The sequence below is a fragment of the Chiloscyllium plagiosum genome, chromosome 16 (assembly GCF_004010195.1).
Source record: "Chiloscyllium plagiosum isolate BGI_BamShark_2017 chromosome 16, ASM401019v2, whole genome shotgun sequence".
Lineage (NCBI taxonomy): Eukaryota > Metazoa > Chordata > Chondrichthyes > Orectolobiformes > Hemiscylliidae > Chiloscyllium > Chiloscyllium plagiosum.
Genome location: NC_057725.1, coordinates 62024435 through 62048891, shown reverse-complemented (window position 1 = coordinate 62048891; position 24457 = coordinate 62024435). Strand labels below are relative to the sequence as shown.

The 24457-nt window shown below is 37.8% G+C and overlaps 1 protein-coding gene across 9 annotated transcripts in view; it reads right to left on the bottom strand.

Annotated features, from left to right (window-relative positions):
• The window catches only part of prdm11 (PR domain containing 11), a 177625-nt gene that overhangs the window by 69897 nt on the left and 83271 nt on the right, over positions 1–24457 (bottom strand). For 7 of the 9 annotated variants that reach the window (XM_043706243.1, XM_043706242.1, XM_043706248.1 and 4 more), the window contains one exon: positions 22610–23398. The exons of the other annotated variants lie outside the window; for them this stretch is intronic. In XM_043706243.1, coding sequence (XP_043562178.1) covers positions 22610–23398 — 789 coding nt within the window. The remainder of the gene's footprint in view (positions 1–22609; positions 23399–24457) is intronic. 9 annotated transcript variants of the gene reach the window in all.

The window sequence follows — 24457 nt, the reverse complement described above, 5'->3', positions numbered from 1 at the left end:
GGCCTATCACCCTCACCTTGACCTCCTTCCACCTATCGCATTTCCAACACCCCTCCCCCAAGTCCCTCCTCCCTACCTTTTATCTTAGCCTGCTGGACACACTTTCCTCATTCCTGAAGAAGGGCTCATGCCCGAAACATCGATTCTCCTGCTCCTTGGATGCTGCCTGACCTGCTGCGCTTTTCCAGCAACACATTTTCAGTTCCGTGCAATCTAACCTTGCTAACCACTCTCCCATGGGGAACCTTGTCGAACACCTTTCTGAAGTCCATATAGATCACATCTATCACTCTTCCCTCATCAATTCTCTTTGTTACTTCCTCAAAAAACTCAAACAAGTTTGTGAGACTTGATTTCCCACGCACAGAGCCTTGTTGATTATCCCTAATCAGTCCTTGCCTTTCCAAATACATGTACAACTTGCCCACCACCGACGTCAGGCTCACTGGTCTATAATTCCCTGGCTTGTCCTTACCACCCTTCTTAAACAGTGGCACCATGTTAGCCAACCTCCAGTCTTCTGGCACCTCACCTGTGACAATCGATGATACAAATATCTCAGCAAGAGGCCCAGCAATCACTTCTCTAGCTTCCCACAGATTCTAGGGTACACATAAGTGGAGTCGCAGGTAGATAGGATAATGAAGGCGGCGTTTGGTGTGCTTTCCTTTATTGGTCAGAGTATTGAGTACAGGAGTTGGGAGGTCACGTTGCGGCTGTACAGGACATTGGTTAGGCCGCTGTTGGAATATTGCATGCAATTCTGGTCTCCTGCCTATTGGAAAGGTGTTGTGAAACTTGAAAGGGTTCAGAAAAGATTTACAAGGATGTTGCTAGTGTTGGAGGATCTGAGCTACAGGGAGAGGCTGAACAGGCTGGGGCTGTTTTCCCTGGAGTGTCGGAGGCTGAGGGGTGACCTTTCAGAGGTTTACAAAATTATGAGGGGCATGGATAGGATAAATAGACAAAGTCTTTTCCCTGGGGACGGGGAGTCCAGAACTAGAGGGCATAGGTTTAGGGTGAGAGGGGAAATATATAAAAAAAGAGACCTAAGGGGCAACTTTTTCACACAGATGGTAGTATGTGTATGGAATGGGCTGCCAGAGGAAGTGGTGGAGGCTGGTACAATTGCAACATTTAAGAGGCACTTGGATGGGTATATGAATAGGAAGGGTTTGGAGGGATATGGGCCGAGTGCTGGCAGGTGGGACTAGATTGGGTTGGGATATCTGGTCGGCATGGATGAGTTGGACTGAAGGGTCTGTTTCCACGCTGTACATCTCTATGACTCTACGATAATCAGGTCCTGGGAATTTATCCACCTTTATGCGTTTCAAGACGTCCAGCACTTCCTCCTCTTTAATATGGACATTTTGCAAAGTGTCACCATCTATTTCCCTACAGTCTATATCTTCTATATGCTTTTCCACAGTAAATACTGATGCAAAATACTCGTTTAGTATCTCCCCCATTTTCCGCAGCTCCACACAAAGGCCATCCTGCTGATCGTTGAGGGGCCCTATTCTCTCCCTAGTTACCCTTTTGTCCTTAATGTATTTGTAAAAACCTTTTGGATTCTCCTTAATTCTATTTGCCAAAGTTATCTCATGTCCCCTTTTTTCCCCTCCTGATTTCCCTCTTAAGAATACTCCTACTGCCTTTATACTCCTCTAAGGATTCACTTGATCTATCCGGTTTATACCTTATATATGCTTCCTTCTATTAAGAGAAATCAAAGTCAACACTTTGGGTCCAGTGACCCTTCCGAGCTAGCTACCATCAGTTCTGAGGAAGAGTCACTGGACCCGAAACGCCAACTCTGATCTCTCCTCGCAGATACTGCCAGACCCGGTGAGCTTCTCCAGCAATTTCCGCTTTTGAATACAAATTGAATATATTTCCCAATGTTAGTGATAAACTCCCAGTCATTCCAAAGAAGTACTTCTAATATAACTAGGGTTTCCATCTGTTATAAAATGTATGCAGCATCACATGACAGGCACCCCTTACACCTCCTGTAATTAGTCAGCCAACACACCCATCCTTGCAATTCAGAAGAGCAGTAGGCCATTGAGCCCCATAAGCCTGCCCTGACATTCAGCAGGATCACGGCTGATCACACACTTCAATGCCTTTTACCCACCCCATCCTCATAACCTTGGTGACGCAATGGCTTCCCAGTCGGAAAGCAAAAATAATAACAGACCTCTCCCATTTTCAAAATTCTTAACTTTGCAATGTCTGTTGACTGAATCTCACTGTCAAAGGAATGTTCAAAGAAAACAAAAAAAAAACACAAACTGTTTCAATGCGCCTGTATTTTGTCTCTGGGATCTTCAATTCCTAGTGACTCAGACCAATCCTGGAAAGTTGACAACACATTACAGTGAATATTCATCACTATTAGTGACTTCAGTTACTGAAGCAGGACATGCCCAAATGCAGCAAGATCTGGACAATACCCAGACTTGGTTTGACAAGTAACAAGTAATATTCACACCATACAAATGCAGGACAATGACCATCTCCACTAACACAGAATCAAATCATCACACTTTGACATTGAATGGCATTACCGTTGCTGGAATTCCTAATATTAACATCTTGTGGGTTACCATTGACTAGAAACTAAACTAGATTAGTCACACTATGGCTAGAAGAACAGGTCAAAGACTTGGAAATCTGAATATCTCACCTTCTGACACCCCAAAGCCTGTTCACAATCTCCTAGGCACAAGACAGGAACGTAATGCAATACTTTCTCCAATTACACTCATGAAGCTGAACCATCCAGGGCAAAGCAGCCCATCTGATTGGCATAACACCCACAAACATTCACTCATTACCAATGTTCAGTAGCTACAGTTAGTATCTACAAGTTGTGCTGCAGAAATTCATCAAGGCTCCTTAAATTGGAAACCAATTTCCACTACCATTTAGAATGATAAAGGCAACAGATACATGGGAGTTCCAACAAGTTCCCCTCCTAGCTGCTCACTATCCTGACTTGGAAATATATTACCGTTCCTTCAGTATCACTGCTCAAAATCATGGTACTCCTTTCCTAAGGGCATCGTGTATCTTCAGGCAATCAACCTCAAATTGTTTCAATGGCAGTGATGAGCTTTATATCAATGAGGCAGAACTTTACCTGTTCCATCATGTACACATATAAACAGCATTTCCAATGAACATTAGCTAAAAGTTATAGTTGGAGAATTGGAGAAAATCCAAGAAAATTCAATTGCTGTAATTTATATGTTAATGTTAATTACATATGTAAGTAAAAAACATGAGGTATAGACTAAGCAAAGCCATTAAGCCAATTGATCATGTTTAATTCACATTATTTACTCTTCCTAACATATCTGCACTTGCTAATCTTGCATCCTATATTACTGATTCATAGCAGGTTGCCTTCTTTGGCATGACATTACGACATCATCTTTCAACATTTTCTCACCTGTAATCTGAATTTACCTCTATTAATGGGCCCCTCATTGATCATACATCTCATGCAGCCTCTCTACTCTCACGGTTTCAATCACTGACAGGATCATAGAATCATACAACACAGAAACAGGCCCTTCAGCCACCATGTCTACCCTGACCAACAAACACCAAACTACTTTAATCCCATTTACCTGCACTTGGTCCATAGCTTACCATGCCCGGACGTTTTAAGCACCCATCCAGATGCCCTTTAAATGTTGCGAGAATACCTGCCTCCACCAACCTCTCAGGCAGAATGTTCTATATTTTTCATTCTCTCCTTATAACAGATTTTTCATCCCAGGCTACATCCTGGTGAATCTCCTCTGCACTCTCTCCACTGCAATCTTGTCCTTCCGAAAGTGTGGTGGCCAGAACTGCACACAGTATTCTATCTGTGGCTTAACCAATGTTTTATAATGTTGTAACAAGACTTACTTGCTCCTATATTCTATTTCCCAGCAAATGAAGGTAAACCTTCTTCTTTCTTTTTTCACATCGTCTACCTCTGTTGATACCTTCAGTGATTTATGGGCTTGTACACCAAGGTCCCTTTGTCCTCAGGATTCCTTATTCATTGCATACATCGATCCCTTATTCAACCTCCCAGACTGCATCGCTTTGCACTTATCAAGATCAGCCATTGCTCTGCCCAATTTATCTACTAATCAATATCAGACTGGAGACCAGCGCTATCAACACCACTAATGTTTGTATCATCTGCAAACTAACTGTACTTTCTACATTTGTATCCAAGAAGTTAACGTACATAACAAACTTCAAGGGTGATCCCTCTGATACTCCGCTAATCAGAGAATTCCAATCACAAAAACAACCTTCCACTATTATCCTTTGACACATATTTGTAAGCTCGTTTTGGATCCCATTTGTCAACTTGCCTCAGATCCTATGAGCTCTTACCTTTTGGGCCAGCCTTCTTTGTGGGACCTTGTCAAAAGCCTTACTGAATTCCATGTCAACCACATCAACTACTCTACCCTTGTCATTATGTCTTTTCAATAGATCGAATTAAATTAGTCAGACAAAATCTCCATCAAATCCGTGCTGAGTGTCCCTGATCAATACCTGCCTTTCCAAGTGTTGATTGATCCTGTTCCTCAGAACTTTTCCCAATAATTTCCTTATGTCAGATTAACTGGTCTGTAATTACCTGGCCTATCCCTGCTGCCGTCTTTGAACAGAGGAGCGGCATTAGCTATACTCCAGTCATCTGGCACTTCACCTGTGGTCAGTCAAGTTTTAAATATATCCACCAAAGCCCCAGCAATCTCCTCCATTGCCTATCATAGCAACCTGGGCTACATCTCATCGGGCCCTGGGAATTTATGTACCTTTTTTGCCCACTAAAACAGCTAATACCTCCTCTTTATTAATTTTAACATGTTCTAGAACCTCACCATCCCAAATGAAATCCTTGGCTACAATGTCTTACTCCTCTGTGAATATAGGTAAGAAGTATTCATTTAAGACAACACCCGTGCCCACTGGCTCCAAGCACAGGATGCCCCTTTTCTCTCTTATCCAGGTACTCCTCTTACTCTTAATATACCTATAAAATACCTTGGGACTTTCCTTGATGCCACCTGCCAAAAGGTATTTTGTGGTTCCTCTTTGCCCTCCTAACCCCTACACTCTCTATAATTTTGAAGAGCCTCCCCAGTTTTTAATGCACTACCTGACATACGCTTCCTTTTTTCTCTTTACCAAATTCTTGATAACCCTTGACATCAAGGGTTCCCTGGACTTGCCCTTAACTCTTAGAGGAACACGCTGGCCCTGAATTCTCATTATCTTACTCTTAAAAGACTCTGACTTCACAAATCAAGATTTACCTGCAAATAACTGCTCCCTATGTTTGTCAGATCCCGTCTAGTGATATTGAAACTGGCCTTCTCCAGTTTAGACAATTAAGTTCTGCACTATCTTTAGTCCTTTCCATAATTACCGCCCTACCCTATCCATGTAACACTATTTATTATGGCTAATCTACCTAGGCTGTACATCCCTGGACACTATAGCAATTTAGCATGGCTAATCCACCTAATCTTTGGACTGTGGGAGGAAATTGGAGCACCCAGAGCAAACCCACACAGACAAGGGAAAATGTGCAAATTCCATACAGGCACCTGAGGGTGGAATTGAACCCATGTCCCTGGCACTGTGATGCAGCAGTGCTAACAACTAAGCCACTGCGCCACCTACGGTGCTGCAATATGCCTAAAATATGCCTCAGAAGAAGGTAAAAGATTAGCTATGAAAACAACTCCATCCTGGTGTGAAACTATTAATGAAGACACAAGAAAAATAAGTACAATTACAAGTAATGATGAAAACAAGAAGAATCAAGATACAACATCCAGAGCGAGATTTTATTTACAACATGCAATAGGGAGGATCATGAAGCACACACACTATCTTAGATGGTTGTAGTTTTCTCTTTTAGGACAATCACAAATTAATTGAAGGTGGAATATAAACAAATATGAAAGAATTGACACTATAGTTCTTTTTTAATACAGAAGGAATATGTTGTTTTTAATAACATTGTTCAATAGTCATCATGAGCTACTAACATTCTCTAAACGTTACTAACATTATGAGTTTTTACAGGGATATCATGGTAATGTCACCTTGCAACAAAGCATTTGGAAGTGCATACTGTCAGTAAGAAATTAGAAGATTACCAGCAGGTTTATGATTTTAATTACAGAAGTTAATTTAATGTTAGAATAACATCAAGCTTTGTTGAGTTATCAAATTCCAGCAATATTAAAACAGATTTGTATGATTGATTAACGCAGTCACTGTACACTACAATTCCTGTTAGTGGTTCTACAGTGAAATTTACCATAAAAGTACAACTTAAAAGTAAGGTGCAAATGTTGTATGGTAAATAAATCCAATCGTGTTTGGAAAGCTATGATACAAATGTGCTTTTTTTTTCTTATTTTTGTAGTATGGACAGGAAAGAATGATTCTGTGAAGCTTTTTTGTTTGCAAGCTTATAAAGTAAATTCTGCCTAACCTAGTTCAGCAACTCACTGCTAGCGAAATCACTAGGTAACTGCTCATAAATTACCTGATTCGGTAATGGGACAAGATATTAGCTGGAGTGATTTTGTATTTAAAGCACTAGACTGCTTTCAGCAGGATTCCTGTTTCCCTTTTGATAGGTCATTGCATTTATCACAAATGAAATCTATTTACTTGAATACAGCGTCCAAAAATCGAGGAAGCATTGGTTCACAACGTATCTAATATAGCAAGTTTTATTTTCACTTTTATAGTGAACCTTAAGCCAAATAAAACTGAAATAATATGAAATGGTGTCTTAATCATTGCAATAGCATTCTAAGTAAGTTTTCTGCTTTACAGCAATGTGCCACTTGTTAGCTGTATTTACTTGCTCAGTTCTCAGTTTTTATCTGTTATTAATCTTAAATGAGCAGCACTATTAAACAGAGAACATATGGGTAGGCCATTTGGCCCTTTGAGTCTGTTCTGCTATTCAATATGATCACAGCTGATCATCCAATTCAGTAACCCATTCCTGCTTTCCTGCCAAATTCTTCACTTTCTTAGTCCTAAGCACATTATGTGTATGCTTCTTGAAAGGCTTCAATATTTTGGCTTCAACAGTTTCCTGTGACAGGATCACCACACTCTGGATGAAGAAATTTCTTCTCATCTCAATCCTAAGTGGTTTATCCTGTATCCTTAAGACTGTGACCCCAGATTCTGGATTCCCAGTCATCAGGAAAATCCTGAATGCACCCTGTTTAATCCTTTTAGAATTTTATAGGTTTCTATGCGATCCTCCCCTAACTCTTCCAAACTTCAGTGAATATAGTCCTAACCGATCCAGCCTCTCCCTTATATTAATCCTGCCAACCCAGGAATAAGTCTGTTAAACCTTTGCATTTCCTTAATATACAGAACATCCTTCCTCAGACAGAAGATCAAAACTGCACACAAAACTGTAGTTGTGGTCTTAGCAAAAGCCTGTGTAATTGCAGCAAGACATTCCTGCTCCTGTATTTGAATTCTTTCTGTATGAAGGCCTATGTACCATTTGCCTTCTTCACCACCTGAATGCTTACTTTCAGTGACTATTGCACCTCCCCCTTTCATAACCAATTGCCATTCAGATAATAATCTGTTTGTATTTGCTACCAAAGCGATGCACATTATATCTGTCATGCATGTGTCCACTTATTAACTTGTCAAATCACACTGAAGCTTCTCTGCATCCTCTTCACAGTTCATTCTCCCAATCAGATTTGTGTCATCTGTAAACTTGGAGATATGACACATTGTTTTCCCATTTAAATTATTAATACATGTTGTGAATAGCTGGAGTCCAAGCACTGACACCTGCGGAATCCCACAAGTCAGAAAACGACCCATTTATTCTTGCTCATTGTTTCCTGTCCACCAGCCGGTTCTCTCTCCATTTCAGTATGGAAACCCCAACCCAAATTAATTTTGAATGTTAACCTTCTTAATGAAAGCCACCTGAAAATCGAAGTGAGCCTCAACCACTAGTTTCCCCTATTCCTCTCTACTAGTTACATCCTTAAGAAATTCCAGCAGATTTATCAAACATGACCTCTCCTTCCATGCTAAAGCTAAGATAGATGAGTTTTTGAACAGTAAAGGAATTAAGGGTTATGGTAAGGGGGCGGGTAAGTGGAACTGAGGCCACGAAAAAATCAGCCACAATCCTATTGAATGGCAGAGCAGGCTCGAAGGGCCAGTTGGCCTATACCTGGTCCTAGTCCTTATGTTCTTATGCTGAATCTGTCTGATCTTGCCACTATCTTCCAAATGCTCTGATGTTACATCTTTTATAAGTGTCTAGCATTTTCACGACTAGGATTGGGATGAATAACTTTTGCAATTCATCCATGCACTATTTAAATGTTGGCTATTGCCTATCTACTGTTATCTCTTTAAATAATGACCTCCAATTCATTATAGCTAGCTCATGACTCATACGAACAAAATTTCCTTTATTAAATTCAGAAGCAATTAAGTAACAATCTATCTTAATGAAGAATTCTATCCTGCTGTGCTCATTTTTCCTCAAGGCCCATGCACAACTAGATTACCAATTATTCCAATGTCCAGTTAACCGGTTTATAATTCACGGTTTCTCTCTGCCTCCCTTGTTAAAGACTTGTGTTTAACAAACTTCTCTCCAATTCATAGAAACGGTCCCAAATTCACCAAAGTTTTGAAAGATGACCACTAGCATATCTGCTATTGCTAGGGCCATTTCCTTAAGTACTCTGGGACAAACCTTAACAGGCCAGGGGGATTTATTTGCTTTTAGTTCCATTAAGTTTCCCCTACACCATTTCCCTGCTAATATTAACTTCTTTTGATTTTTCCTTCTTATTAAGCCCTGTGTTGCACCATACTTTTGGAATGTGATTGATGTCCCCCTTTTAAAGGCAGAACTAAAAGTATGTATTTAATTGGTCTGTCATCTCTTTATTCTCTATTATAAATTTCCTTGTTTCTCACATATAGGGGCTTTATTTTCATCTTTACTAATATTTTTCTTCTTGCATACCTATAGAAGCTTTTTCTATCAGTCTGTATGTTTCCTGCAAGCTTTCTCTCATACTCCATTTTGCCCATCTTAATTAGTCTCTTTATCTTCCTTAACTGCAATCTACCTATACCCAAACCTCAGGTCTGTCCCCTTTTTTGGCCAATTTGCTAGCCTCTGTCTTGGATTTAATACTATCCCTAATTTCTCATTAGCCATGGTCTGACACTTTCCCCATTTTATTTTTATGCCAGACTGGGATGAATATCTTTTGTAGTTCATTCACACACTCTGCAAATGTTTATCATTGTTTACTTACTCTTATCCCTTTAAATGAACAATCTGCAATTTATCATAGCTATCTCACACCTCATACCATTATTTCTTCTATTTAAATTCAGGACCCTTGTCTGAGAAGCAACTAAATCACTTTTCACCTTAACGAATAATTCTATCTTATTGTGTTCACTTTTCCCTAAAGTTCCACACAGAACTAGATGTCAATTATTCCTTCCTTTGGATGGCCTTTTCTCTAGTTAGTTCCTCAACATATTGAATGAAAAACTATCCCGCAAACACTCCAAGAATTGCTCCTCCACAGTATTTTACAGACTTGATTTGTCCAATCTACATTCAGATCTATATTGCCAGTCATGTAGAAGTTTCAAGTTCTTCAAGAAGTGGCAGCCAAAGAGAGGTTGAGGTTTGCAGGGTCTAAGCAAAATTAATGACATATTCAGTTTTAGATTTATGAAAAATGCATTCTTCCTCATACTGCTTTATAAAATATAGACAAAATTGCACTTAGCTTATATTGCACCTGAAATCACTTTATAAGAGTGCCCTTATATACAGAAGTAAAGAATAGCTAACATCAAAAACAATTACATCTTCTCATTTAGAAGAGATTTATCAATCCAAAACATACATAAGTTCTTTCCTCGAATCCTGTTCTATCCCAACAACAAAATCTTTGCTCAGGATTTCATGTAAGGTGCTATGAGGTATATAACAGAAGCATTAATGAATTGCCTTCTGGTGTCACCCATGTTAATGACTTTGCTATTCGATTTAACTCCTCAGTATTTCAACACAAAAGAAAGAAAGAACTGGCACAAGGCAGAATCATACCAAATTGCAACACCTGGTTACCAGTTAATTTTGTTTTTGTCTAAAATTCTAGGCACTGTAATTTCCACAAAAAATATAGGGGATGTGGTCACTAGCAGTTCTCAGAGGACCCAAAGCCAGAGCAGATATTAAATCTACAATTAAATTATGATTTTAAAAAATGCTTTTTTGTTTTTCCCTCCAGTAGTTTGGTACTGCTTTGTTTTCTGCTTGACCAGAGACTACTTAGTACTGTCACAAAATGCAAAGTGAAAAAACATTCCATAATTCAGTAAGTGCACTAGAAAGAAAACTGATACTGTAAGATTCAGCCATTCATAAATGGTTTCTAAGTATCTGAGCATCACCCTTTAACTCTCCCTCCTTTTGTTACAGCATTTCTCTTTGCTTTTTCTCTTTCTCCAAAGGGACGATATGAGTGTAAACTCAATAGATAGGGAAATCACAGGTTAAAATCCATTTCCTAATAAATGTGTTGGGGACTCAATGCTCAGTGATGCCCTACAGTCCAAAAACAATTGTATAAATCTCATTTTTGTTCTAGACAATAGACAAATTTAATTAAGCAAGAAACCTCAATTAACAAGTTCCAACTGCAAGGATATCAGTGTAATCCCTTAAACAGATGCAACAGTGCACCCCTAAAGAACAATTTGAGAATCAGGGAAGACTCTGAGCTGGCTCAAGCCATAATCTGCACAAAGGGAGATAGTTGTGGTTGTTGAAGATCAATCATCTTAATCACAGGACATCACCACAGCAGCTCCTCCGGTAGTGCCCTGAACCCAGCCATCTTCAGCTGCTTCATCAATTATCTCCCTCCATCATAAGTCATTGATGGGGATGTCTATAATTGGCTAATGATTCCACAATGTTCAGTACCATTCACAACTCCTCAGATGCTGAAGCAGTTTGTGTGCATATGCAGCAAAACCTGGATAACATCCAGACTGGAGCATCTCAGTGGAAAGTAACATCCATCATACACAAATGCTGAGCAATAACCACCTCCACTAAGACAGCATTCAGTCATCAACTCTTGATGTTCAATAACTTTACCATCATTGAATGCCCCACTTTCAACACCCTGGGACTACCATTAACCAGAAAGTGAACAAGACCAGCTAAATACTGTGGCTACTGGGTCAGGTCAGAGGCTGTGACTTCTGTAATGTAGTTTATCTCCTAACTTTCCGATATCTTTCCACAATCTACAAGGCATGAGTCAAGAGTGTGATGGAATATTGCCAACCTGTTTGGATGAGTGCAGCTGCAACAACATTTAAGAAGCTCCAAGGTCAAAGCACCAGCTTAAGTAGCATATAACACTTTCAATATTCATTCCTTCCATCACCACTGCAAGATGCATTGCAACAACTCATCAAGGCTCCTTCAACAACACCTTACAAACATTTGGCCTCTACCACCTATGAGGACAAGGACATCAAATACTTGGGAACACTACTATCTATATATTTACTATCCAAGCCACAAATCATCCTAAGCAGAAGTTATATCATCATTCAATTGCACTGGTTGAAAATCGTGGAAATCTTCCGGCTAACAGCTTATATGTTTGTTAACCCTACACCAATGCAGTTCAAGAAGGTAGCTCACCACCATCACCTTCTCACATGCAATTAGGAATGGGCAATAAATGCTGGCCCAGCCAACAATTCCTGCGTCATATGAATTAATGAAACAAAAGCAGTTCTGCGTACATTTCTGGTTACTGCACCTTTAGAGCCTATTGAGGAAAACAAGTGAAGGATAGTGGGAAACACTCAAAAATCTATGTGTTAATGAAAATCCTATTAAAGCTGTTGAGAATCTGAGCAGCATAAATAAATGACATTCCAATTAATTGTTTTACACAATCATAAACTAACCAGGAGTCAAAATTCCAAGTTCAGAAGATAGATGATGATCAGTTTAGATTTTATTATTTCAAAGAGAGCCTGATGAAAATGTAAACTACATTGGTCAGGGGCAATTGTAAGCAGGTAGTTCTGGAAAATCCAAAGGGGAGCTACGTACTTTTATGACAAACAGTAAAAAAGTTGCAAGAGATGTTTACAGTGAGTTTTTTTTTGGAATCTTGCTATCAGTCAGATAGATTGCAATGGCTCTTTCCAAACTTATGGATTCCTATTTTCTGAAGTGAAGTTTTATCTAACTTACATCATGAAAACTGCTTCTTCACTACAGATAGTTAAAGATCTAAAAAAGGCATAGAGAATCTGTATACATGGCATTTACTACCATATGGTGCAAAATTCAGTTACGCCAATTTTTATGTGAAAAGACAATGAGGAATTGAAGTGTGTAGACTATAATTCCACTCACTATATACCCTTTACAATCTAGGGTATGACTTTATTTTATTCAATTTAGAAGTCTGTCCCAAAATATAATAAACTGCATATCAATCTCCCACTGTGTGTTGTGGTTTCCACAGATAACTTGTCGCTTTGAAATATTTGATTGGAATTATGTAAAATGCATTCTATAACATTTCCTCAAAATTTACAAAATATTTTAATAAGAAAACAAAAATTTTAATTTCTTACCTTTGTCATTTGGCATCATCATTCCATTTCTTTCGACAGGATCTCAGAAACTGAAATACAGATGTCAAAGTCTTCCTTCCTCTGGTGTATGATATTACTTCCAGTTTTTTATTTTCTTTTGTTTTGGTGTGAGCAAAACTTAATATCAGCATTGCACAAATACATTAGTAAATGCAAAAGATCACATTAGGAAATGGCTCCTTGAATAATCCAGATTATCAGCAGCATTTCTTGCCTTGTGGTTAACATCAAAATAGCTCCCCCAAAAATGTGCTTGTATCATTTAAGTTACTATCTTACTGATTGACTACCTGCAGAAAGCAAAAAACAACCGCTCACTTACCATAATACTTATTAGCTAGTAATAGTTCAGTGATGAATCAACGAGACATTAAAGAGCATAAAAGAATGAGTGCGGCATAGTCTTCTTGCCTTACTGTTTGCCACTTTATTCATTTTGGAGAATTTACTTAAAATCATAATTGTTGATGGTCACATCTATTACTCTAAAGGGCCATATGTTTATATATTTTTAACACAATATAAAAATAAACAAACGTAATTTTTAGATTGGACAACCCCCTTGCATTCCACATTTTTGTTACAATGAAAACCGTCATAAAGACATGGACTACTGATTTGATACATTTATTCATTGTAGCTAGGAAGAAGAGTATTAAAATATTTATGTCGAGCATTTGCACCAATAACTAAGTATATGACAGTAGACAAAACATTTGATTTACAAACATGTCGTTAGGACATAATGTAATTTGTTAACTCATTAGCAGTGTTCCATAGCAGCATTACAGCAGTCTACCTAGCTACAGGAAAAAAATAAAGTGTAGAAGGTAAAAAGATCTGATGCAAGCAGATACAGAACAATTTCAAGAGAAATGTTGATGATTAAACCAGAAAAAAAAGTTTTGCTCAAAAACTACAGAGAAGCGATGACATTTACTTAAAGTGCAACAACATATCAGGGATCTTCCACAACACACATGAACTTGCAAGTTATTTCAGGTTCCTACATATTTGACACGCTCCACTTTCTTTTCAAGAAAAAAGTTTTTACAGAAAAATATTACAGTTGTCTTATTAGCTTATTTAATCAATTCACACTACTATAGTTCAGAATGTTAATTTTGACTTGGATTATTCTTTGCTGCTGAAAGAAGTTGCTTAATTATTTAACAACTTTTCTTCCTTACAGTTTAGTATTAATTTGCAAAAAGCGAATTCAATGTGGCATTTCTAGTTTAGGGAATTGTAGAAAATACCACGCTGTCTTTTTCTTTTATCAAATATTGAACTAAAAATATATTTATTTGGTCAGGAGAATGGTAATACCCTACTATCACAGGCATTCTAAGTTACCTGCTCTCTAGCAAATATAACTTCCTTCCTCTCCAACACCTTCATATAAAATTATATGTCAGCATGAAATGGCAGACTATACCCAAACATGTCAATGTATTGGTGAATGGTTAAAAAATGACTTTAATAGTTTTAGATATTTCTTATAAATAAATTTCAAAATACAATCATTTATAGTTCACCCATATCTGATTAACAATATACTTATCATTTGAAGAACAACTCCTGAAAAGTAACACTTATGAACACTCAGCATCCAATTCTCCTTTCGGAGATTTGGAAACCAGTAAAAGTAGTAATTAGTTTACCTCTTCAGATGTAGGCATTAAAGTCAAAAGCTAATTTTAACTGACAAGAGGCAACTATGTGGTTTTCTGTAAACATAATTGCTACATTCACTATCACAAGCAGAACATAATTCAATACATATGAAGCATTCTGAGATAATTCTAAAAGATGCAAGAAATCACTAAGTACTTATAAATGTTTTATATGCATTATAGGGGATTTTCATTAATGTTAAATCAGTTGAAACATAACAACCACTTAAAATCTTTGGAGATATTTGTAATTTCAGGATGAATATCATACAACTATTCTTTTACAGCACAGTTCAATTAAAATTTTTAAAACATAAATTAAAAACCAAAACAGAAAATATTGGGAATACATAGCATTTCCTGTCAGCACCAGAGAAGAAAAAACCAAGTTAACATTTTGGGTGTAAACACAGTCAGAAAGGAAACTGGAAGATACACACTTTTTTTTTACAGGAACGTGACAGGAAACACCAAAGGTGAGAGGAAGAAAAGCAAAATATTCAAGGGTGAAGTACAATATATAATTCATTACAAGTGGAGCTAGTGATGGTAACCAACTGCAAGTATGTTCTCTGAATGTTGGAACCTTCCAAAATGTTTACCTTATTTTCAAATTTCCTACATTTATAGTTTGTTTCTTTTCTCTTCATTTTTTTCTGCATGATTTCCATATATTAAAAATTTAAATTCTTTTCTAGCCTTTCAGAAAAAAATTTGCTCAGCCCATTACTTCTCTTTCACTGCACTAATCTCATCAACTTGTGCCAAGGTACATTTCATTTTAGGAGAAAGTGAGGACTGCAGATGCTGGAGATCAGAGCTGAAAAATGTGTTGCTGGAAAAGCGCAGCAGGTCAGGCAGCATCATTTCATTTTAATCAATTACACTAAAGGCTTTACCTATTTTTCAGTTTTAGGTTCTACACACAAAGCCTCAACTAACTTTTTTTCTGATTTGGAGATGCCGGTGTTGGACTGAGGTGTACAAAGTTAAAAATCACACAACACCAGGTTATGGTCCAACAGGTTTGATTGGAAGTACTTGCTTTCGGAGCGACGCTCCTTCATCAGGTAGTTTTTTTCTGGTGCCGATGGACTTACTACGTACTTCTAACTTTTTTTATTTTCTTACTTTTCTTCTTTAATTTTGTTTTCTGTTTTCCCATGTATTTAAGGGCCTGGAAGTGTATTTTTGTGTTGCTGAATTTGAAAATATCCCTGTTTTTCTACTTAATATTTTTTCAGCTTTCTGTAAATAGCCTCACCATTTGGCACATTATTTGTCAGAGGCAGAATAAATCCTTCTGAACGCTACCAAATAATGCTCCTTCACTTCCATCTCATATCAGCACTTTTTCCATACTAGTGTTATATTTCTATTGCCAACAGCAGCAATGAGTTCTCTGTGAACGGTGGAAGCAAGTTAATGTTAAATTATGTTTGACAATGGAGGACTTCACTGCTTTACTTAATGGACTTACATTTATAACAAACTAACAAGATCTTACATCAAGATTTGCTGAGCTCAATTAAGGCAGACAGATGTTTCTTTTTCAATAGGCTGGACTGACTTTGAACAGTTCACTAAAAAAGAAAAACACTGCTATAGCCCATTACAGAACATATGCAAAATTAATATACAAAATTTTAATCAAGGAGCTAGAACAGTGACAGTTAGTGACATGGAGTGGAGGTTAGAGTAACTCCTGGAAAGAAAATAAAACCAGAAACTGAACAGATTTGGTAGCATCTGCAGAGAGAGAAACAGAGGTAACAGTTTGAGTCCAGTGACTCTTCTTTGGAACTCTTCCCAAAGATAAGGTGGGACAAGTTGAATCAGAAGGAGAATCATAGTTAGCGAATATATGGATGTTAATTGTTGTATTGAGCACAGGAAGAATTGGAGCTGATTGTGCATTCATCCTCTCATCAGAATTTATGGACAGAGGCAAAGTTAAGACCGGAATATATTTAAAAAAATAAAAAGAACGAACGATCACAGAATATTACATGAGAATAAACTTTTTCATATTAAGTATGGATCAAAAGGCACCAATACACACGACAGAAAATGTCTCCCTGCAGATATAAAAAATGAATTCCTTACAAAACCACAACAAGTCTCAAGACTTCTGAGGAATTGCAGTAGTAGGTGTGGTATTTTTCTACATTTTTAATTGTAAATTAAAATGGAAAAAGGACTATACTAAAACCAAAAGAGTGTGAAAGAAATTGCTGCTCATTTTAAAAGCAAGTTACCAATATTCATTTTAACTGCTGTTCATACTTGCTTTGTGCTTTGGGGGTGATGGAGGTGGGGGTTTACTGCAGATAAGCTAACACCAAATTGGACAGAAGAAGTGAGATTCAGCCAGCAACAAATAGCTGACTGATCTATTGTTGCTGATAAAAGCCTTCTGCCTGACAACAATTATTTAACTGGCTCTCAGGTAGCTAAACAACTATTGAGAGAGTGAATAATATCACCAGAAACATTCAGACTTTCAAATCAGCAAGTCTTGACAAGTAAAAGGATCATCGTAGCGAACCCCAGATCAGGCTTGTTGAACAACCTTCCCAGGTTTTCCCCTCTACCCACAATTTGTTTTTAGTCCGTCTGTACATGTGTGTAACAGGGATTTATAAGGGCTTAGAGTTTCAACTAGTAGAGTTGTGTGTCAACTCAACTAGTTGCACATTGTCCCCATGTTTGCACGGGTTTCCTCCCAAAGTCCAAGGTGGGTTAGCCATGCTAAATTGCCCATAGTGTCTGGGGATGGACAGCCTAGGTGGATTAGCCATGGGAAATGCAGGGTTATTCTGGTGGGGGAGGGGGGTTCTGTTCTCAGATTCAGTGTGGTCTCGATGGGTTAAATGGCCTGCTTCCACACTGTAGTGATCCTGTAGCTAGAATATGTTTATTTAAAGATATAATCATTCTTGTTAAGTACAATACTACGGTGCTTAAGTAGGGAGATTTTGCTAAAACAATACAAAGCACTAGTCAAACCATGCCTGTGAATAGTTTTAGATCACTTATCTAAGTAAAGATTTGCTGGCATTGCAGGCAGTCCAGACAAAGTTAACTGGGTTGATAACGCGAATGGAGGGACTTGCTTATGAATAGATTATGAATAGATTGGGGAAACCTGTATTTGTTGGAATATAGAAGGATGAGAGGTGACCTTATTGAAACAAACAAGATTCTTCATGGAGTTGATACGGTAGATGTGAAATAGTTGTTTGCGCCTCGTGGGTCAGTCTAAAACCTGAGGGCATAATCTCAGCATAAGAGCCTAGCACATTTAAAACAGAGATGAGGAGGAATTTCTTCTTTCAGAGGATTGTGAAGCTGCTGGGTTGCAAGTATATTCAAGACTGAGATAGACGGATTTTTGATCCGTAACAGAATCATGGGTTATGTGGAAAAATTCAGGAAAGTAAAATTGAGTATTATCAGATTAGCCATAATCTCATGGAATTTGCCTTCTTCAGCACTTTTTTCTGCTTCCTTTCCTTACTTTTGATCAGGTCATAAGCTTGCAAAGTCTGAACATCTATCTTTTAGCAAATGTCAGCTATAGACTTCTCGACCCTTAAAGAATAATACAGCATTCAAATAAGACAACTAGAAAAGTTAATTGATGATTTCACAGAATCCCTACACTGTGGAAGGAGGTCATTCAGCCCATCGAGTCCACACCAATCCCTTGAAGAGTATCCTACCTCCCTACCCTATCCCTATAACCTTGCATTTCCCACCAAGACTGCACATCCCTGGACACTACAGGGCAATTTAGCATGGCTAATCCACGTAACCGACACATTTTTGGACTGTGGAAGGAACCTGGAGTACCAACAGGAAACCCATACAGACAATGTGGAGTTTTCACATTCTCCCCAAGTCGCCCAGGGTTGGATCCCTGGTGCTGTGAGGCAGTAGTGCTAACCACTGAGCCGTACGGCTCTAAACTTGGCAATATACCAAATTGAATTTAAATATCTGACTATAATAGTGTATGTTGTCACACAAAATTAGGGTAAACTATTGGTCGGGATTAAATTTAAGGTTGTTTTCCATGAGAAAAGAAAACATTGTTTCAGCAACTCACATGAAGGTAAGGTGAAGTTGCCATAGTCTTACCAGACCATAGGGCTTCTGTCTTTAGGAAAGGGACTGGTGGTGGTTAAACCTGAGGGTCACCACACCTCAGGTGAGGGGAGACACTGAATGATAAATCTTTCAAGGTAATCTCAGCCAGTGTGTGAATTGAACCCACTCTGTTGAACATCACTCTACATCACAAACCACCCCTCCAGACAACAGAGCCAAAGAGACCGCCCAACTCATAAATCCCTGAAAAATGGAATGTTCAAATGTAACAGATTAAATAATTACCAACATCAGAAAAATCACTTATTAGATAGCCCTACAGAGAAAAGTTCAATGATCTGAACAGGATATTGTTTTTTAATAATTATTTCTGCAGGCAAACTGAGTTTCAGAATTATGCTTCCTTCTTTGCTCTTCTGTATTGAGATTCATGAACACAGAGGTAACAGAGGGGAGAACAACGCAGTCAATAAAAGCAGTCTTTTAAAAATGGACGTTTTAATATAAGTAGCTGAGACACATATACAAGAACCTGAAGTCTAAAGTTCTGTCAGTCATTAGCATCTCAGACAATTAACCATCATGGTAAAATAAATATCACCCGCTACAGACAAAGAGAGCCATTAATCATGACTCTGAACAGATTAGACCTGAAATATTCATTAAGCGCAACAGCCTCACCTACTGACAAAAAGCAATCTTGCACCACAAACTATTTGGTCAGTTTTAAAATTGTTCATTTCAATGATGGACGAATAAATCATCCAGTCAGAAACAAAACTTCATTTGTCTAATTGAATTTTCTTAACTAAAGAAGTCTCTTTGTTGCCAGTAAACATGAGAATCAAGGCTTGGACTTGCACTAGTGCACCAAAGATATGGACAGCCAGAATGCACACAGCATTCCGACCCTTCTCAGTTCTACTTTGTATATTTGTACTAATCATCAAGACTTGTACCTGTGGTAGCTCCATTCCCAGCCTGTGCTCTGGTTTTCCAAGGGGGCTCACAATTTCACCACAAATTTGATTGTACAACAGAGTGACCAAGTGAGCAACTTAATTTTTTGAATGGTCTTTACGGATTAGGCTTTTTACCATGTGAAGTATGTTTGAATGAAAGCTCTACTTAGCGGTTAGAAGCTTTTTCCCCTAAATGTTCATTTCAAAGAAATCTTCAAGTTTGTTCATAGTGGATACTGGTTATAGGGGAGAGTAATGGAGAGGGCATGAGAGTATGAAGGGGCATGGAAAGGACATGAGAGGCAGGATGAGACATTAGGAGGCACAGAGGAAGCATATAAGTGGTTCTGGGTCGAAGGTTTGATGGCCTGACTTATTATTAGAAACGCTTGGTTAAATGGAGGCAGGCATTTCAGCATGCCTGCCTTGAAATGTTATCATAGAATCCCTACAATGTGGAAACAGACCATTCAGCCTATCAAATCCACACTGACCCTCCAAAGAGCATCTTATCCAGTTCCACCCCACTATCCAACCCCTGTAATCCTGCATTTCCCATGGTTAATCCACCTAGCTAGCACATCCTTGGACACTATGGGCAATTTAGCATGGCCAATCTACCTAACTCAGGACAGCCTGTAGAGGTGGTGGTCTGATTCCATCCCACCTCCACTACCTTGGAATAAAAATCTGGCAGGCCAGGACCATTTTTAAAGAAATGGTCTGCTGGATCAGCAGATTATCTAACTCAACATTCCTATCCATCTTCACTCTCAAAGAACCAATAAAACATTCCTCCCAATATTCTCCTTATATAAATCTTATTATTTCTGAGATGACAAGCAAATTCAACGGTTGTTTTCCAGTTGAAAATACACACGTGCTATAGATAGAATATAGCTCTAAAGAAGTATTGACAGATTGCTCACAAATAACAGTCGCATTTACCAAAATAAATGCTGCACTGACTGAAATCCAATCCAAATCAGTTCATTTCAAACAAGATCAAAGTAAAATATATGATCAGATTGCACAGCAATATTTTGCTTCTCACCACTGACATATTAACACATATCAGTTATTCAAAATTTGGATAGTCTGCTGAGAATATTAATTTAAGCTCCTCAATGAACTTGAAGATTTCAAAATCTGCCAAACAAGTGAGAAACGAAATAAATTGAAAGCACATTTCATAGTACCCACAGCTGAGATCAGCTGCAGTTTTCAGAAGAGTTTTTAAGTCCAGCATGCATCAAATATAACTAGCTATTTTCTTCCTTTTTTCAAAAACTTGGCATAATTAACACAAAGGCTATTACTTGGATTATTATTCTGCATTAGAAATATACAAAAATAATCAAGGGAGTCACAGTACATGAAATGCATAATACTTATTTTGAAAGCTGCAACATGAATATTGTAAATTTAACACCTGTGTAGGTTTTAGATCTGACCACCTCTATATCGAGCTCTGGATTTCTGAAGGTTGCATCATTCAAAATATGGTTACCAACTCACAAGCAAAAATAAACAAACCAGCAAACGTGAATTTTTGTTCTTTTAAGATACAGCAAAGTACATTTGTGTTGACTTACTCATAACTCAATTCTAGTGACTGTATCTAGATAGAGAACAAGGGAGTTATTGAGATGTCTCAGCGATAAGGAGGGAACGAATTATCTTGTTTGGGAATGCAAGAATAGACTGAAATATGGCTGAACCTTAAAGAGAAATGTTGCTCAGCAGGTTTGTCAAGAGATCCCGTACAAGGAATAAAAAGTTAAAAATTAACCTTCCTTCAAATATAAAGCAGAAAAAATTACATGTTTTGAATTTAAAATTTTGTTTCATTCCTCCTTATTTGTAGTCTTGAATACAAGTGATATCCCATCCCTGTCAAGTTACTTTGATGAGCAACTGGTGTTTTTCTCAGGGGCATCTTATGCAGCAGATGGTAAGACCACATGCTCCAGAGGCGTGCAATTACATCTCTGAAAAGGTTGATTAGAAAAATAGGTATAAAGGGACAAAGTTAACTGAACATGGGTTAAACTATTTACTTGCTTGAGAAGAGAAACTACTTGTCAGTATGAGTGTAATCAAGCTGTGCTGCTTCCATCAACTACAGCTCAACTTCTTTCTCACTTCCTGTCCCTTCTTTTCCAAACTTTTGCTGTCACTCATTTTCCTCATTCAATCCTAACTCTAATCCTAATCCTTAAATTTGAAAAGGTTGTCCAAATTATTTCTCCAGCTACTAATAATTGGTAACTAAATATAACTTGAAAGAATACAAAATGAAGATGCAAAAAAAATACAAAAGTATCATTGTTTCGAACTCTAGTTGCAGAAAGGATCTGGATTCTGATTGATAAACTGGCATAAATGTTTGATTTTATTAAATGAGTGAACTTGGGAGTTGTACAGTTCAGAATATACAACTGTTCAATAATACACATGCATATCAAATTTAGCTGCAGGTTTTGTTTCTAGCGAGCACACAAACCATATCATACATAACAATAGTCATAAAGACAACTTGCTTCTGCTCACAGAATTGTTTTTTTTTTAAAAAGAAAAAGGTGTTTTCTGTCCTGACCTGGGGAAGTTCACCTACCATTCACAAACGCCAAAATTAAAAAATATTATCTACACAAGATGATCTATGAAAGAAGCACTGATTTAAAATACAACCTATGCAGGCCAACAAACAGGATACTGTCTCTTTGATTCTCATTTATATTTGAATCTCTTTACTGTCCTTCTTCATTCTTCCTCCACATCTCTTGCACATGGCAACACATCTAAACAGTCTTCCTCCCTCTTTTCAAAAACTTTGCATAATTAACACAAAGGCTATTACTTGGATCAACAAGCTAGGCACTAGCCCACAAACAGAAGGAGCATAACTTTCCGACTGGAAAGAACTGTGAAAACAATATATAGGCTGACAAGCTGGTTGGAGTGCCAGCCACAGCTTTAAAAATTAAACTTATTACCAGCAAACTGTAAAAGCAAGCACATGAACCTCCAATCTTCTGGGAGACTTCATATGTGGTGACTTACCTGGTAAATTAGACTTCAACCGATCTAGCTCCTCCTGAAGCTTTCGAATTTTCTCTTGAAGTATTACACAGTTTGGACAGTATGATGATGGCTGGGCTTTTGGAAAATCTTCCTCAGTCACACCCCCATGTTGTCCACCTGAATTCTCTGGTGGTAAAGCACAGCTACCTTCTTCAATATTTTGAAGGAAACCAGAGTTTATGTGTTTTTCACTAGCTTTTTCTTGGGTATTGGAGTCTACTTCACTTCTGGTGTTGGATAGAGATAAAGCACTTTGATGTGAGGAAGTTCCTGGTCTGTTGAATGTATCACTCTCCTGATGCTTGTGCCTTTGTCGAGCAGGAAAATGGCTGTCAACAGGTGATGAATATTTGTCTTGAGCTGTGGTCAACTTATTGACTTCAAGTTCCTGTACACTCTGGCCTCCAAAGAGAGGCTTTTGAGGTACAGGAGATGAGGTAGTTATATGAAGGTTGCTAGTTTGCGTCACAGAATATACATACTCGACTGGGCCACGACCAGAAACAGGATAAGCAAATTTTTCTCTTGAGGGATCACCAGACAAGTCATGGCTACTTTTAAACATCTGCTCCAGCTTCTTTTTTTTAGGGCTGGGGGTGCAGTCTCCGTCTTTGTTGCTTCGTTTTGCACTTTTGTTCAAATTAGTACATTCAAGTCTTTCGATATCTTCTTTATTTAGAATCCCTGGTTTTCTGGATGTCCCTGGATTTCGAGTGAATTTGTCAGTGGAATGTCTTCCTAGGTTAGTCTTCTTGCACTTTGTTTCCGCTGAAATGGTACATGATGTAAATTACTGGCAAGGTACAGGGTTTGAATGTCATTTGTTTGAGCTCACAGCAACGATTTATCAGAAGAATTGATCATGTTCATAGTAATGTTTATTTAATAATCACCAAGACAAAGTAGTTTTGGACTCCGATTGGGTGATGTACTATCACAGAGTTTAACATGAATTAAGTCAACACAGTTTGGAATTAACAATCTGTTTTTATGAAACACTCTTCAAGATTTTAGTACCCTCATCTGAAGCAGGTAATAGGAATTACAGTCTGTCAATAAATAGCTTTACTTAGGTATCTGTGGCTAACATAAATGATCAATCATATGATTGATAAGACAAGTTCAACAAAAAGGGCATGAGCTAGCTTTAAATTTCTCGGAAACAAAATTTCTTGTTTAAGATATTTCTGTGCAATTTACAGTAACAAAGTGCAAGGTATGACTAGTTTTGAATTTTGCTAGTACATCATTAATTATTCTCTTTTGTAATCCATGATTGAATCTACTTCCACTACACTTTCAGGTACTGCAATCCAGATCATTATCACTCATTGCATGAAAAAAAAATTCCTTAAGTCTCTATTACTTCTTTTGCCAATTACTTTACGAGCATTCTTCCATTTTTACTTGTTCAGAAATTATTACTCCCTCAAGACGAAGATTTGCTTGTAGATAAATGTTACAATCTGTACAATCCACCAGACATGGAAATTGATGCTAACTGTAATAATGACACAGGTAAATGGAAAATTTCCTTGTGCTTTTTCTCATTGTGCCAAGCAGTTCTGAATGTTCAAAGTTTATGTTGTATGCAGTACCATAAAAATCCAGAAATACATAAATCATCCTTTTTTGCAGGTTTTATTTAAGCTGTACAAACCTAAAGGTGCAAGCTATATTTCATTTATCATTATGTGACACTGATTAAGTTTTAAATGTTTATATAAATCATACACCAATTAGTTCTTAGGCAAATAGACATTTTCCTGGAATTTGTAGATTGTCGATAAATGTCACTTCTGCTCACCAGGTCTTTGATTTTTACAG